General features: G+C 35.3%; 1 protein-coding gene across 2 annotated transcripts in view; it reads left to right on the forward strand.

Annotated features, from left to right (window-relative positions):
- The window catches only part of SRP72 (signal recognition particle 72), a 29,005-nt gene extending 12,808 nt beyond the window's left edge, over positions 1–16,197 (forward strand). For both annotated transcript variants that reach the window (XM_081151838.1, XM_081151839.1), the window contains 11 exons: positions 1,042–1,173; positions 1,706–1,834; positions 2,622–2,694; positions 3,161–3,225; positions 4,858–4,953; positions 6,293–6,396; positions 6,532–6,609; positions 7,414–7,551; positions 10,573–10,610; positions 13,091–13,250; positions 14,128–16,197. In XM_081151838.1, the coding sequence (XP_081007964.1) occupies positions 1,042–1,173; positions 1,706–1,834; positions 2,622–2,694; positions 3,161–3,225; positions 4,858–4,953; positions 6,293–6,396; positions 6,532–6,609; positions 7,414–7,551; positions 10,573–10,610; positions 13,091–13,250; positions 14,128–14,305 (1,191 nt within the window). In that variant the 3' untranslated portion in view covers positions 14,306–16,197. The remainder of the gene's footprint in view (positions 1–1,041; positions 1,174–1,705; positions 1,835–2,621; positions 2,695–3,160; positions 3,226–4,857; positions 4,954–6,292; positions 6,397–6,531; positions 6,610–7,413; positions 7,552–10,572; positions 10,611–13,090; positions 13,251–14,127) is intronic.
- Positions 16,198–16,724: the final 527 nt, after the last annotated feature.

Genomic DNA, 16,724 nt, shown 5'->3' on the forward strand with positions numbered 1-16,724 from the left:
ATTGAATGATACCAAAGTATGGGAGGCCTTGAAAATTACATTTGAATAATAAGTGCCATGATAGCAAAGTTAAAGAGAAATCTGGGCAGTGACATTCATGATGAAGTATTAAAATAGTGATATAGGAGTTCCAACTCGAAATACCGTTTTCTGAGGATTGATTTGTGTGAAAGCCAGTTTCTTGCTGTACGTTAAAATAATTTAACATTGGTTTGGAGCTTCACACTCAGAAAAATTCGAATTTATTTTAGATTTCTTCTTTGTCTCCTTTTAGTCTTTAAACTGCCAAAAGACCTAGTTTAAAAAGCACAGTGGTATCAGTTATTTGCAAATAAGTATATCATTTAGCAAAACTAGAATACTGTGCACATAGTAGACACTCTGATGCTCAGCTTGTCTTTCTTAGGATGCAGTGTGACTTAATTATCTTCCTTCCTTGAAAGGTATCTTCCTTCCTTGAAAGGTATGTGACTTTCTTTAGGCAGATAACATTGTGCTTGCCCCACACATAAACTGAGTTTCTTAGTACCTCTGCCTAGGTGAGAAGGGCCTTAAGAAAAGGAAAAACAGTAGCTATGTTACATTAGTATTCTTTGCTAAAAATGGGTTTAAGAGAGGTGTGAATATATTTCTGAATTTTAATGATTTGCTTATATAATTACAATATTTCAAAGAGGAATGCGTTACTTTCATCATTTGTCACCTAAATTCTAAGGGGCATAATTTGTAGAACTTGCAAGTTTAAATACCTTTTTAGTCCTAATTTCCACTGTAGAACTTGTGCTCTCTGTGTACTTTTCTTCAAAAAGTTCAAAACAAGCATTTAATAGTGGAAATATAAGACAAAAGAAAAGCAGGAACCCAAAACAAATTTATATGTGTCTTAGGAGCATAGGTACCCCAACCAGGCAGATGTATTATCTTCCAAGCTCTCATGTTTTTATATAAAATAACTAAATGAAAGAGGAATAAGGCCTTGGAGTGTTAAAATAGTTGAAGTCTGAGATTGCTGTTAATGATGGATGAACTTTTCTTTGTCAGGACCAAAATGTCTTTGACTCCAAGAAGAAGGTGAAGTTAACCAATGCAGAAGGAGTAGAGTTTAAGCTTTCCAAGAAACAGCTGCAAGCTATAGAATTTAACAAAGCTTTACTTGCTATGTACACAAACCAGGTAGGTAACAGATCTCTGGTTCCCCTGGCTAAACCTTTTAGAGTATGGCATCTGAGGCATAATGGATGTATCAGTGCATTCTGCTTATATTTTGTCTTAAACCCATGTGTTCTTCAGAATGTCATATACAATAGATTTTATTGGTTAAACAATTTGCCCACTTCTTTGTAGACGTGTGCTGTTGGTGGCTTTTAAGAGGAAGAAAATACTGTTCACACCTATAAATGAGATAATTTTGTCAATACTTGATTTCTAATCTCTCTGAATTAAAGTAAAGTAATTATGCAAAATATATCAAGTTATAAATGTTAAGGATGTCAGTTCTAACCCTAACATGTATTCATTCTAATTTAATTATGATTTCATTATCTTTGGAGCAGAGATTTTCAGTGGGAGAGTGAGAGGCAGTAACATTTTTATTATTTAGAACTGAGTCAAATTATTCTGAAATACTTTTTTCTTTTTGGTCACTCAGTGTTTAATTTTATTAACCAGCTTATTTTTATGGGGGGGGAAAACACTGTCTTTTTAGGCAGAACAATGCCGAAAAATATCTTCCAGTTTACAGTCCCAAAGTCCTGAGCATCTCCTGCCTGTGTTAATCCAAGCTGCGCAGCTCTGTCGTGAAAAGCAGCACACAAAAGCAATAGAGTTGCTTCAGGTAAAGGAATTACTTGAATTTTTAATGAGTTGTCAGATAGTTGCAGCCTTGTTTCATTTTCATTATGCGTAAAAGCTTATAAATTTCATGGGCAAAGTAATAGGTAATATACCACTAGACAAATTCTAGAGTGTCACTTTAGTTAATTCTCGGGCTATGGCTTTGTTTTATATAAATTTACATTAGTATATGTTTGCCATAAACCCTAAAGAATGCTTTTCATTTTGAGATCTATTTAACTAGTTAAGGGTTTGTTTTAGGCTTATAATACCAGAACATGCTTAACACCTTTTTCAGTAATATATTCTTTAGTGAGTCCCAATCTAACTTCAAATAATCACAGAAATATGGACTTGGTTTTTATCAGCCTAAATCAGCTGTTAGATTATTTTTGAATTTCCTTAGGGTAGAGTACATTGGAAAGTTGGACAGGGTAAAATTAGTACCATCCTGAAGGGCAGAGTTGCCTAGCAGGGACCTTCAGTAAGGAGGTATCATTTATTTGAGTATCTTTTTTAAAAAAATTATGTAGTAATCTTAATTATTTTTCTGTTAGTGACTCTCTAGAAACTTGACATTATTGCACTTATTTTCAGAGCATAATTTTAAAGCACAGCAGATGTTGGATAAAATTTTTCCAAAGTAAAACTTTGACCTAAAACCAGAAGTTTAATTTTTTAAAACTAGGTTTAAATTTTTATGTAGCTAAGATAAGTAATTGGAATGTGTACAGTGAGTAGTGTAAATAAAATGTGATTTCCCCCCCCCCCCAATTAAAAATTTTTAGGAATTTTCAGATCAGCATCCAGAAAATGCAGCTGAAATTAAGCTGACCATGGCACAGCTGAAAATTTCCCAAGGTATTAATGATTTCATCATGATTAAAATATTGTTTTAATGGAAACATATGATTGGAATGATTCTGAATTAGTTGACTATGTGAGTTTTAAATTTTTACATAATGGTGAAGCATAATTATTGTTTCAAACATGAAGCTAGATGGTGTGAGCTCCAACAGACTTACTAGTGAGTTAGCTGGCCACCTTGGGTTATTACTAAATTGTTAGAATGATTCTCAGTCTATGGGAGATGACTTTTCTGATTATCTACCATTATCTTTCTTTGTGGGCATAAATAAGGTATATGGTTTCTTTAAGACTCAGTTTTCTTATCTGCAAAATGAATAAATAGAGTACATTCTTCCCTGGATACCAAAGCTTGACTATTTAGAGATGTTGCAAAATACAACTCATAAATTTCTTGTCTTTTTTTTTCGTAATATGCTTTCTTCATTGTGATGGCTGATATTGTCTTTGATTTCTTAAGGTAATATTTCCAAAGCATGTCTGATCTTGAGAAGCATAGAGGAGTTAAAACATAAACCAGGCATGGTAAGTTTATAACTAAAATCTTCTAAGACTGAAAAAATAATAGTTTGATGTTTGTACTCAATTTAATTTCTACCTATTTCTTTCTATATTCATAATAGTTAAAATAATAATTACTTTCTGGTATAAATTTAATTTCATTTTGTGCTCTGCTTTGCACTGGTTTATTATTTATTCAGATGTGCCAGGTACTGTTTAGGCCTTACATTACTGGCAGTGTTTCATGCTTTCTTATGGCTGAGTAGTGTCCCATTGTGTACATGCACCACATCTTCTCTATCCAGTCCTCTATCATGGGGCACTTTGGTTGTCCCCATGTCTTGGCCACTGTGAACAATGCTGCAGTGAACATAGGGGTGCATATATCTTTGTGAATACATGTTTTCATGTAATATACCCAGGAGAGGGATTGCTGGGTTATATGGTAACTCTATTCTTAATTTTTTGAGGAGTCTCCAGACAGCCATGGCTGTACCAGTCCACATTCCCACCACAGTGAATGAGGGTTCCCTTTTCTCCACAGCCTCTCCAGCACTTGTTATTACCTGTCTTGAGGCCTTATATTACTACTGAGAGCCAGCCTTAAATAATCTAAGATCCATATAGGGAATTCCTTAGCCTAAATTATTTTATGTCCTCAGTGTGATTTCTTTGAAGTAAAAGAATTTAGTAATAGTGGCCAGTAAATTTAGTTTTTAGTTCTCAGTTTATTCCAGCATCACAGATTTAGATCACTAGTGTAGCTCTGAAAGCATCTATTTTGACTAATTTTATAGTGGTGGTCTGTGCGTTTATTAAACTAGACCGTTTTATTCATGCCTATACCCTCTCACAGCTGGTTTATAATTGGGACTTAGTAAATGTGTAATAGTATTTTATGTTAGAATCAAATATAATATGTGGTTGAAAATAAAATATTTCTAATATTTAATATCTGGCTTTCTGATATCTTTCAAGAAATTTATTCACTTCATTCAGGTTGGATTTATTGGCATATAAGTTCAAATATTCACAATTTATCCTTTTAGTATCTTTAGAACCTTTTGTTTCTCATATTGGTTATTCATGTCTTTTTTTTTTCCTGATCAGTCTCACCAGAGCTTTATCAATTTTACTGATTTTTCTCAAAATTCCAGCTTTGTTTGTGCTTTCTGTCCTCTCTCCTATTGCTCTTCCCCTCTCAGCCACAAGGGCCTCCTTCTATCCCTCGAACACACTAGGCAAGCTTTTCACTGTCTTTGTGCAGCTCAGGCCATGGAGTTTAGCCACAAAAGTGTGTATACACCACTGATCATGCACTGGGATGTCCCAGCAATGTCTTATATAAATTGATTTTCTAAGTGCTTATTCTCAACTTCTGTACTTACCTTGCAGACTGATAACTTTGTGAACTAGCACTGCTTTAGAGGAAAAGTATATTTTATAGATAACTTGTTCTTGGAAAGCACTGCTGTTCTTGGTATTTCTAGCTGTTTACACTCCATAATAGAGTAATTTTTATGATGAATTAGGTACTGGTGGAGAGAGCCTAGCAACCTTTATTTGCTGTTTATTCAGTGTTTTTCATTTTCAAAAAACTTATTCTGGGAGAAAAGGAGGAATTTTATTCACTAATTTATACCTTTGGATGGGTAGGTGTCTGCATTAGTGACCATGTACAGCCATGAGGAAGATATTGATAGCGCCATTGAGGTCTTCACACAAGCTATCCAGTGGTATCAAAACCATCAGGTAAATAAATGGAGTGAAATGTTATAAGGGCATGTGTCTACTTAAAAATAAAAAGCTGCACTACTGAATTCACAATTTAGGAGAATTGAAACATTACAACTATGTAAAAGATGGAATGCTATTAAGCATACCAGATCCAGATAAAGTTATTAGAAGTAAGAAATGGCTGCAAAATAAATTTTTAAAAACTGTTCAGTTATGTTTTTTGAACTCTTTCCTTTGTGTGTGTAATCTCAAGAAATAAAAATAATAATATATGATTGCATATTAGAGAACTCATCTTTAGTGACTAGAGAGCCCATGGATGGTATAATTGGGAAAACAGTAATACCACTGACGCTTGAACAACATGGGTTTGAACTGCACAGGTCCGTTTATACATGGATTTCTTTTCAATAAGTACTATAACTGTATTTTCTCTTCCTTATGATTGTCTTAATAATGTTTTCTCTAGCTTACTTTATTGTAAGAATACAGTATATAGTACATATAACATATAAAACATTTGTTAATAGACTGCTAAGGTTATCGGTAAGGCTTTGGGTCTGCAGTAAGCTATTAGCATTTAGGTTTTCAGAAGTCCAGTTACACAGTAGTACCTCTGTTTTTTAATGTAATCCATTCTGCAAGACCATACAAGTTCTGAAACATTTGAAAACTGAGGGATCAACAGCCCACAGCTAGGCCTCAGGATCTTGCACTCAGTGGAAGCCGTGTGACATGTTTGACTTCTGAGGCGTGTTTGAAAACCAAAGCATTTACTTCCAGGTTTATGGTGTTGGTAAATCAAAATGCTCGTCAACGGAGACATTTGAAAACTGAGGTACCGCTGTACCCAGATTTTCAACTGTGCAGGGGGGTCAGTGCCCTTAACTCCCGTGTTGTTCAAAGGTTAGCTATACACAGAATGATTCCATATCATGTCTCCATCTAATAGGAACATCTTTTTTTTTTTCAAGTATGGTTTCTGCATGGGCAATACCCGACTTAAGGTTGCCTTTATACTCATAGCGGTGGATAGATATCAGTGTTCTGGGAACTATTAAGATAATGTTTGAGAACTATGGTGACATATGTTTGATTATGGGAGTATTTCTAGTTGTGGAAGATCTAAATGGAGATGGGTTGTGTTCCAAATTCATGGTCATCACTTGCACTAATTTGTTTACCTCTCTTCCTTTTTCTATGTGCAAATTTGTTTATGATTTTTCATGCGTTCTGTAAAACTTAAGATGAATTTAATGGATAGGTCATTTTAAAGGTCTAAGGAATATAACTTCATTGACTTGCTAAATATTTAGCTTAAAACTTTTTTTCTCTCTTTTTATTCAAACTGTAGCCCAAATCTCCTGCTCATCTGTCCTTGATAAGAGAAGCTGCAAACTTCAAACTCAAATATGGGCGGAAAAAGGAGGCAATTAGTGACCTAGAACAGCTATGGAAGTAAGCTCTGAAAGGTGGAGATGTAAAAATCCAAATTTTATTGCTGTTATTTGATATGAGGGAATTATTTTGCTTGTTTATGTTATTTTCTTCAGTCTTATAAATTGTTGAGTAATTTTTTATTTCTTCTTTTAGACAAAATCCAAAAGATATTCATACCCTGGCGCAGCTTATTTCTGCTTACTCACTTGTAGATCCTGAGAAAGCGAAAGCGTATCCTTTTGGTTTTTCCAAGAAGCTCCCAAGTAGAATACTAGATCTCTTCCAGTACTTGTTTGACCAGGACTTTGTATTGTTGTTGTAAATTTCAACAAATAAAACCCCCTTCTAACTAGTAAAAGCAAAAGTGAGAATTTATTGATCAATGTCACTGAAAAATACAGGGATTGATCCAACTTGGGGTACAGCTTGATCCACAAGCAAAAATGAAGTTAATAACATACAGTTCATAATCTCTCCAGGTTCAAGTCCAATAGCAAAAAACAAACAAGAAAACCTCTTATTTGGATACTAGTACATGATTCTGAAATGTCATCCTGATTATTGAACTATCTTAGGTCACATGCCCATCTAAAACAGTAAGAGAAATTGGTGCCCTGACTGACTGAGTTTGGGTCATGTGTGCTACTCCGATATGGGTATGTTCCCAAAACCAAGGTGGGGGAATGGGTGCTAAGCAGCCACAAGTCAAAACTTTTGCATTGAGCAAGTCTGTTTTATACGCTTGGTAGCTGTTTTGGAATGGAGTTTTTATTAAGCCACCACCTAGAAGTATTCACTGAGTTAAGGAATAGATGATTAGATTACGACTCCTTTTTCAGGTTTTCCTGTCACAATATATGATCTGTAATTGACCTTATGACCTGCTGATTTGTTGTTCTATAGAAGATTTAAGAACTTTTTTTTGCTTGTGACAAAGGGCATCAAAAAAAGACAGTGTGCTTTCTCTATTGGCATAGATATATTGTTAGGCATATATATGTATATGTATTGTGTTCCTGAACTGTTCTATCCCAGTCTTAGTAAACACTTACCCTCGTCAGATAGTATGTCTCTAAAAGTAGATGTTGAGGCTCTTGAAAATTCTCCTGGTGCTACGTACATTCGGAAGAAGGGTGGAAAAGTTGCTGGAGATAGTCAACCAAAGGAGCAAGGGTAATGTTTTTCATTGTAACATTCACTAATGCTGATTTTTAATTATATAAGGAATAAAAATACATTCTTATAAAAATTACATGTGAGTAAGGCTTAAGTCCCCTTTGTTTCTTTCCCCTTCCTTTTTGTTGTGCCCAACTCTCAGTCCTTGTTTCCTCTCCTCTCTGGCCCAGAGTTAACTGCTGGTATCAATTCATTGTGTATCCTTCCGGATCTTTTTCTTTGTATTTACACACACAGATGAATTGGAAATGTTTTCCTTAGATTGGATTATTTTTGTTTTTTACAGAAGTCAGGTTGTTGTACTAAGTATTTTCAAACTTGCTTTCTTTCTTTTAATAAGTCTTGGAGATTTTTCCATGTTCTGAAGATAGACATATGCTGTGTATGCATAGTCTGGATGGGCCCTATGTTATTAACCTGTAAGTTATTGATATACATTTAGTGTATCTTCAGAAATTCTAAACCAGAGTTCTGATCTTTATTTTGCTGATTTGGAGGAAAGGTTAGCCAGGTTTATTAACTTATATGAAGTCAAATTCCAGTTCTTTACAGCAGAGGCCTATGGTAAATGTTTAAGATTTTATTTTTGACTCAGGATGAATAGAGAACGGAAAAGATATAACACTTCTTCAGTTTTGTGGCTTCCTTAATTTTTCACTGTTTTTTGAATACCTTTTGAAATCTAATTTTTTTTGTAACTTTGAAACAATATCAGCACCAAGTATATGATTGACTTCATTATGTACTCTGTGTTTGGTATAAAAAAGTATTTTCATCCTTGTAAGAGAATTTAAAAACTTAAGTATGGAATTAGAGCCTCAGAGATATGACATTGTTCCATTTTATTGTATGGTTCTGATTTCAAGCCTTATAAAGAACCCCAGAATGAAATAAATCCAAGCCAGATCTTAAGAGGGGTTTTAAATAATGCCTGTTTAACTATTCTCAGTATTTTTTCCCCTCTCCCAAAACAGAGTTGGGTAATTAGTAAGAACATACATTTCATTTCTAATTCTGTACAACTACTGAGATGTATGTTGACTTTTAAGCTTTCAAATTTCAAGACAATACTTTCATTAGGCATTATTGTCTTTTTTTTTTTTTTTTTTTTTTTTTAATCCTTGTCTGAGTATATTTTTTTTCCCATTGCTTTTCAGAGAGAGTGGGAGAGAGAAGACAGAGAGAGACAGAGACATCAGTGTGAGAGAGACACATTGATTGGTTGCCTCCCACATGCGCCCCAACCGGGGCCAGGGATTGAGCCTACAACTGAGGTAAAGCCCTTGGCTGGAACCGAACTGGGGACCCTTCAGTCCACGGGCCGATTCTCTAACCACTGAGCCAAACAGGCTAGGGCTATTAATATCTTTTATGCTAGCTTTGGATACAAAGGTTTAGTTACTTGTCAAGATACACTATGTTGTTGACAAAATATAAATCATGGTCCTTGCCCTCAAAAGAACTTAAGTCTAGCAGAGGGAAGGATATGTAAACAGTAATTGCAATGAAGATTGCATGTGCTATGATTGCGCAGGGCATTCAGGAATAAACTAGAGGAGATGGTTCTTCCTGGGGATGCTGGGAGGTTAGGAAACACTTCATGAAGAGGCGATTGTGGTGACTTGAAGAAGAGGAAGAGGTAGGGAGAGAGTGAGCAAAAGCAAAGAGGTAGGAAATGGCAGAGGATCTCTGGGAAATTGCAGGTATGGCTGTGGAGTATGATTTGTAGGGAGACAATACAGTCTGGGGGAAGCGATGAAGCTCTGACATAAGACACTTTATGTTGCATTTCTCATTCTTCAGGGTACCCTGAAAGAACTCATTGATAGAATGAATTTTTTTTTTAATCCTCACCGGAGGATATGTTTATTAATTTTAGAGCGAGAGGAAGGGAGAGAGAGAGAGACATCGATCAGTTGCCTCCCATACACACCCTGACTGGAATCGAATCCACTACCTGGGCATGTGCCCTGACAGGTAATCAAACCCACAAATGTTTGGTGTACAGTATGATTCTCCAACCAACTGAGCCACCCTGTCAAGGCCAGAGATATATTATTTTTTTATGTTTCTTTTTTACTGTAGCTGTCAGAGTACTTAGCAATTATTTTGAAGTGTTTTCTTTACTACTTACGCTCTTTTTAATGCCCTTTGCCGGGGTTGGGGGAGTAGGGGGGTGTCAGTGTACTTAATAAACTTTTTATTACTTAAAAAATTCAGTAGCCCTGGCTGGCATGGCTGAGTGGTTAGAGCATTGGCCTGAGGGTCGCGGGTTTGATTTCCTAAGTGCACATATCTGAGTTGCAGGTTCGAGCCCTGGCTGGGGTGGGGATGCATGTGGGAGGCACCCAATCAATGTGTCTCTCTCACATCGATGTTTCTCTGTCTCTCTGTCTCTCTCCCTCCCCCTCCCTGCTTTCTAGTTTCTCTAAAAATCAATGGAAAAAAATATCCTCGGGTGAGGATTAACAACAACAAAAAAATTCAATAAACTCACAAGGTTCAAAACCTGAATAATAAAAACTTGCAGAATAAAAATTCTTCCACTGCTCTCTCTACTCCTCCCTCCCAAGGCCAAAACCAATGTTACTTGTCTTGCATATCCTCCCAGAGATATTCTTTGTGTGTATTATACCTATACATTTTATTCTGGCAAAGAGCTTAATTATCTGTTCCCGACTTTTGCCAAACATGAGGTACTTATTGTAGATTTTCATGCTGGTACACATTTCTTTTCTTTTTACATAAAAATACATGTGTGCCAATGTAAATGGTATGTTTTCTTAAAACAATTGTCACCCCTCTTTTCTAAACCCCTTCCCATAAACTGCAGTAGATGAAGCTTGATTAAATTTAACCTAAATAAATATCCCCAACTAGTCTCTTTATTAGCTTTGATGAGTCCTCACTCAGCAGATCTTGAACACCTTTATGATAAAGTACTCAGCTCGCTCTTTTGCACGTGCTTAATGCTCTATTTTATCACGTTGGTGGTAATGATTTTTGTTTTCTTTGTAGACAGGGAGAGTTGAAAAAGAAGAAGAAGAAAAAGAAGGGTAAGGCTTTTTTAAAAATCTTTAGATTTCTTTCTACAAGATAAAAGCTTAAGTTTTGCCCTGTATAAAAATCTTCAAACAAATATACTGTTCTCTTTTCGTGTATCCTTGAACACCTGAGTTTTGTCTTGACTACAACTAACATTTAATTTTATTAAAGAGTACAACTCTGGAATTTGATTGCCTAAATTCAAATTATTGCTCAAGTAACATTGCTCTTTCACTGTGACTATGAACAGATTGCCTAACATACCTGCCTGAGTTTTTTATCTGTAAAATGGAATATGATGGTATGTACCTCATAGGATTAAGTAAGATAATACATGTAAAGCTCTTAGAACAATGCCTGGATCATAGTAAGCGCTGATACATTAGGGTGCTTTTGGCTACAAGTACCATAGAACTCCGTCAAACTGACTTAAGAAAATTTGCTGTTTATGAAACTGTCAGTGAAGTTAGCATCAAAGTTGGTTGATCCAGTAGTTGTATCTCTTTGCTCTGCTGTACACAAAACTGAATCCCACTAGAGTCTTTGGATGTTTGTTGGAAATAAGGCCACATACTTGTCATTTATATCCAACAGGACAAAGAGGGCCCCTCTGCATTTGGCAAATCTTTCCCATTAATCTGATTGGGCCAACATAGGTCAGTGTTCTTCCCTGAGCCATTAACCAAAGGAATGCCATGCATTGATTGGCTTTGGCTGGCTTAATCTGTGGCAGCAGTGGGTACAATTGCAATACTTGGCTTCACCTAAACAGAGGTTATCTGATCCTGAGTCTTGGGGAAATCTGTGGTCAAATCAAGTTGCTTCTTGATTTTGCCCACTGCCATCTTAGGATTTAGCTTTCCCAAATCTTCCAAGTTTATTACTACTCCTCCATATGTTTTCCAGCTTCCAAAATTGTGTTGATAATATATTTTCTCCTTTTGTTCCTTCTAATGTGTTTATTGTCACTTTAGTGGAGTTTTGGGACAGTGCAGAAACTAATGTTTGCATTCAATCCACTGTCTTTAATTAGAAGTCTTAGTTCTTGTCACAGTACTTGGAAATTGGTAAAAACTCAAATATTTGTTTTGTGTTGTTTTATGTATTAGTACTTTAAAGGAACACATGATAACTAAAGATAGCAATAACCTGCAGTTTCACTTTTTTTTATTTTGTGGTTTCCAAATGGACATATTTTAAAACTTACAAGTGATATCTGCTTATTCTAAAAAAGAAGTAAAATAAAATAAAAATAAGCAAAAGTAGTAGAACTTCTATTGTAATAGAATGGCATAAAGAGCAAAAATTCCCACCCAACCTGTAGCTCAGTGGTTGAGCATTGACCCATGAACCAAGATGTCATCGGTTTAATTCCCAGTCAGGGCACATCCCAGGGTTGTGGGCTTGATCCCCAGTAAGGGGCGTACAGGAGGCAGCTGATTGATGTTTCTCTTTCTCCTTCTCCCTTCTTCTCTTTCTAAAATCAATAAAAACATATTTTAAAAATACATTTTTAATTAAAATTCCCTACTCCACAAATTCATGCTCCCAGAAGTAATTAGTTAACTTTTTTTCTATATAGAACATACATATACTTTTATATGGTCTGTCAATATAAGTTTTTACAAAGTTGATATGAACATATCAGGATAATTTCTTTTAATCTTCTATCTTAGGCTGTATTGTGCAGACTTTTTGAAGTTAATAAATCTATATGTACTTACTTTTAAACCTATTGTACAGCTTGCTATAGTAGGGCTATCCTGTAGTTTATTTAATCATTCTTTTACTGATGGACATTTAAGTTCGTTTGCTATTTTAAAGACTATCAGAGAATATTCTAACACACAACTTTTATGGGTTTCTGCAGGATAAATTTCTAGAAGTATAAATTTTGACTGGTACTGACAATTAAATTGCTCTTGACAAAGGCTGTACTAGTAAACACTTCTGCTTGTGGTTTTTGAGTGTTTCCCATTATCTCACCAATAGTGCGTTATTACTGTTTTTAATATCTGTTAGTTTGATAGAATTTTTTACCCTTTTCATTTAGTGAGGCTGAGCATCTTTTCACATGATTAATGACTTTTATTTCTTCTGGCTTACTCTGAATTACAGCTATGCCCATTTTTCTTTATATGATTTACGTTTGGATTATCAAGAAGTTCTATATTAAGAATGTTACTCTGTTATATGTTACTCTGTTACAATAAAATTTTTAAAATTCTATTATTTCTCTTAAAATGTATCTTTAATTTTTTTTTATATAGATATATCTGTGAAATCTTTTCCTTTATGTCTTCTGAATATTGTGTCATGCTTAGAAATAAGGCCTTTTCCCCTGATAGATTATACAAATAAAACTTTCTCAGATAAACTTATCTAGTTTTAATGTTATTTATTCCCAGGCTTGGAAATAATTGTTTAAACAACTACCTTGGAAACATTATGGACAGATGTCTTATTTCTTCATCAATTAATTTTTACACAGGAAAACTGCCTAAGAATTATGACCCAAAAGTGACCCCAGATCCAGAAAGATGGCTACCAATGCGTGAAAGGTCTTACTACCGGGGAAGAAAGAAGGGTAAGAAGAAGGATCAGATTGGAAAGGGGACCCAGGGAGCAACTGCAGGAGCTTCATCTGAACTGTAAGTCATTGCTTCCCAATTGAGGTCACTCAGAGCATAGGAGGTTGGATCTTTCTGAGACTGACTCAAGGTCATTAGTGAGAATTTTTAAAATGTTTTTTAAGTATGATAGTCAGGTCTATCTTTGATGTTCTGCAATATGCTATTGTAAAGGAAAGAAAATGTATTTCTGGTTGGATTGGATTGTAAATACTTGGATGTAGGGTTCTATCATATAGAATAGTATTCCAGTAACTTCAAAAGGAAACTAAATACACTGAGTCATTCACCAAACTAAGCAGTTAGATAAACAAAGATATAAATAATGTGATTAGAAAGAAGTCTTAAAAATGTTACTGCCCTGGCTGGGTGGCTCAGTAGGTTGGAGTGTCATCCTGTACACCAAAAGTTTGTGGATTCGATTCCCAGCCAGGGCACATACTTAGGTAGTGGGTTTGATTCCAGTCAGGGCATGTAGGGGAGGCAACCAATCAATGTTTCTCTCTTACATTGATGTTTACACCTGCCTCTCTCTCTCCCTTCCTCTCTTTCTAAAATCAATAAAAACATATCCTGGGGAGAGGATTTAAAAAAAAAGTTTCTAATTAAGTCATTTGTACATGGTAGAATTATAAGTCATTTTTAATTTTTTTCTTTATTTTCTAAGCCTTCTAAGAATTGGCATGTATCATATATTACTTATTCTTATAAAGCAGTAAAAATTTTATTCAAATGGGAAATGGATAGAGAGTTGGAGAACCCACCTTAAATTAGTAAATAAAATGTGTGTGGGAGATTGTTAGTGATAGAAAGTGAAATCTATGTATGTATGTTTTTATTGCATTTTTCTTTGTTGAATGTATGAATAACCAATACTTTCCTGATCTGATGATTTTAGGGATGCCAGTAAAACTGTGAGCAGCCCACCCACCTCCCCAAGACCTGGCAGTGCAGCAACAGCATCTGCATCTACAAGTAATATCATACCCCCAAGACACCAGAAACCTGCAGGGGCTCCAGCAACAAAAAAGAAACAGCAACAGAAAAAGAAGAAAGGTGGAAAAGGTGGCTGGTGATTAGAACATTCTTGTTGCAGGCTATTTTTACGCTAGTCTTAGTGACACTAGGAACATAAAATAAAGGTGACACAGCAAGAAGCACAGAGCTGCTCCCTCTCCCATGCCCCCATTTTCATAAAATTTTCTTGTGCATCAAAAAAGAAAACACCTTCCTCAAACTCAGCCTACTTGTACCACCTAGCTTTGCACAGATGATGAGGACTCAAAATAATTGGGCGTTTACCCTCCTTAATATCTGTTTCTTTGTGTGCTGATCTGGTGGTGGTGTTTTTTTTTTCAGTTTCACAAACAAGGCATGTTATCTAAGGTTTCCTAGGATATAAACAGAAGTTACTTCTGCTGTTTTAACTGGAGTCTGAAGATGCTTGTTCTTACAAGCCCCACTTTAAATTATGTCTTAGGAGGTCTTAGGAGACTGAAAGTGGAATCTTCTGAGCATTCCAAATAGCTACTTAGAAATATCATGTGATAAAAAGGGACCTTATTAATACACTGGTGTTCTTCACTTCGTTACATGAGTGGCCACAGGAAAACTAAATGTCTTGATTAGTTTTTACCATAAATTCTGTCATGTGATACTGGAATATGGGATAATATATATATATATATATACACACACACACGCACACACACACACACACATACACACATATATATGTGTGTGTATATATGTATATGGTAGTGAAAAGTATGTTCGTATATGTATATACATATATATACATATATATAAATTAGGACTCCTTTGTGCCCCCATATCATTTTCAGATTATGATAATGTTGTGCTGATTTAGCACTATAAAGAACTCAAGGGAAACAGCAGTGTTGTAAGAAGTTGACCCTTAAACCCAGTGTTCTGAGGTCAAATGGGTTTGGACTGTCTCAGTCAGATTTAATGGCCCCTATCAAGAGCATGGACACTGACTTCCTATGTAGAGAGGAAATCAATACCAGAGTTCAGTAGCAGGCAGTATTAAAACTTAACAGTACTGTGTGGCCCCATTAATAAATACTCAGATGGCTCCTCTTCCTAGTTAGGGGTATGACTATTCATTACCCTTCCCAGAGTGGTGGAGTATTATACAGTCAGTCTGCAGTGTCAGTGTTGCTCTGGTCTTTGCTTGCTTAAAAGCCACTTTCCCATTGAACAGCTGTGAGACAGACACACTGGGATTCACACCCTGGTTAGTATTCATTTTATGCTGCCCAAGATAACATTGAATTTAGACTTAAGAGTTCCTTCTTTGTGATCATATTACTCCATCCTATTAGTAAAGTGCTGCTGTGTTTGACTCTGAACATAGCTACTGAAACATCTCCAAAGAGTTTTTTTAAAAGGCTTTCCTCTGAATTTGCAGTGGCATCTGAATAAGAGACCTGCTTATATATGAATGATTTATTATGGCAAAATACTTTTTGAGCTCTCAGAGAATAGTCTTTTGGTAAGAGTGACAGATATTCATTCCTTCTAAGTATATACCCCATTACAAGAATAATTGTTAGTAAATTTGTTATTTAGGATTCCATTAAATTTCTGTGGTGAAGGATAATCATTTTTTAGGTTTAACTAAGCTACAGAATTTTGGTGAAAATTATCATTGAAAATTTTGATGCAAGACACAAACTGAAATTTACAGTTCTCTAGCCGGTCATTGCTATTACCAGTCATTACTAAGCAACTGAAACCTCAGTTCAAAGAGGTTATTGTCAAATGAAGTGTAAACATCTACATTAACTTTCTAGTAATTATTTTTTCTTTTGGACAGGTCTTTAACCAATGACATAATACACTTTGTATATATGTGTGTGTCTACATTTATAAAACATCAATATGGATACATCCATTCACTATGGCACATTTTAAAATAAAATATTCTGGCAGTGAGTATGGATTAAGGTGTTTTGGGTGTTGGCATTTTATGGAGGACTTCCTGGTTAGTACATCTGAGAATTTTTTAAACTGAGTATCTAAAATTCTCTCTGGCCCCTCCCAGCAAAGCCACCAAACTAATCTATTGGGGTTGAGAGACCCCAGTTTTAACTTCACTGAAAACTCGTGTTGATACATGTATATAAATAAATTGAAGAGCAACCATTTTAAGTTATTAAGCACAGCATTTTCTAGATTACTTGGGTACTGCTAACCTTAAACACTTGAATCACTCAAGCCTTCTGGATTCTGGCATTCATTCATTGTTCCTTACAAGCCTACCTGAAACACAGATCTGATGAAGAAAAGTCAGTTTATTGCAGTAAGATAATTTTGTTAGTTTGTGAAATACACTAGGGTCAAATTTAACAAAATGAACCATCCATATACTTCTCAGTTTAAGAAACATTACACAACATTTGAAAAGCCCTGTGGCTTTCCTAATTTGTTGCATATTAGATCATTGGGGCAACAAATGATTTCTCTTTA

Source organism: Miniopterus schreibersii (assembly GCF_964146895.1).
Source record: "Miniopterus schreibersii genome assembly, chromosome: 1".
NCBI lineage: Eukaryota > Metazoa > Chordata > Mammalia > Chiroptera > Miniopteridae > Miniopterus > Miniopterus schreibersii.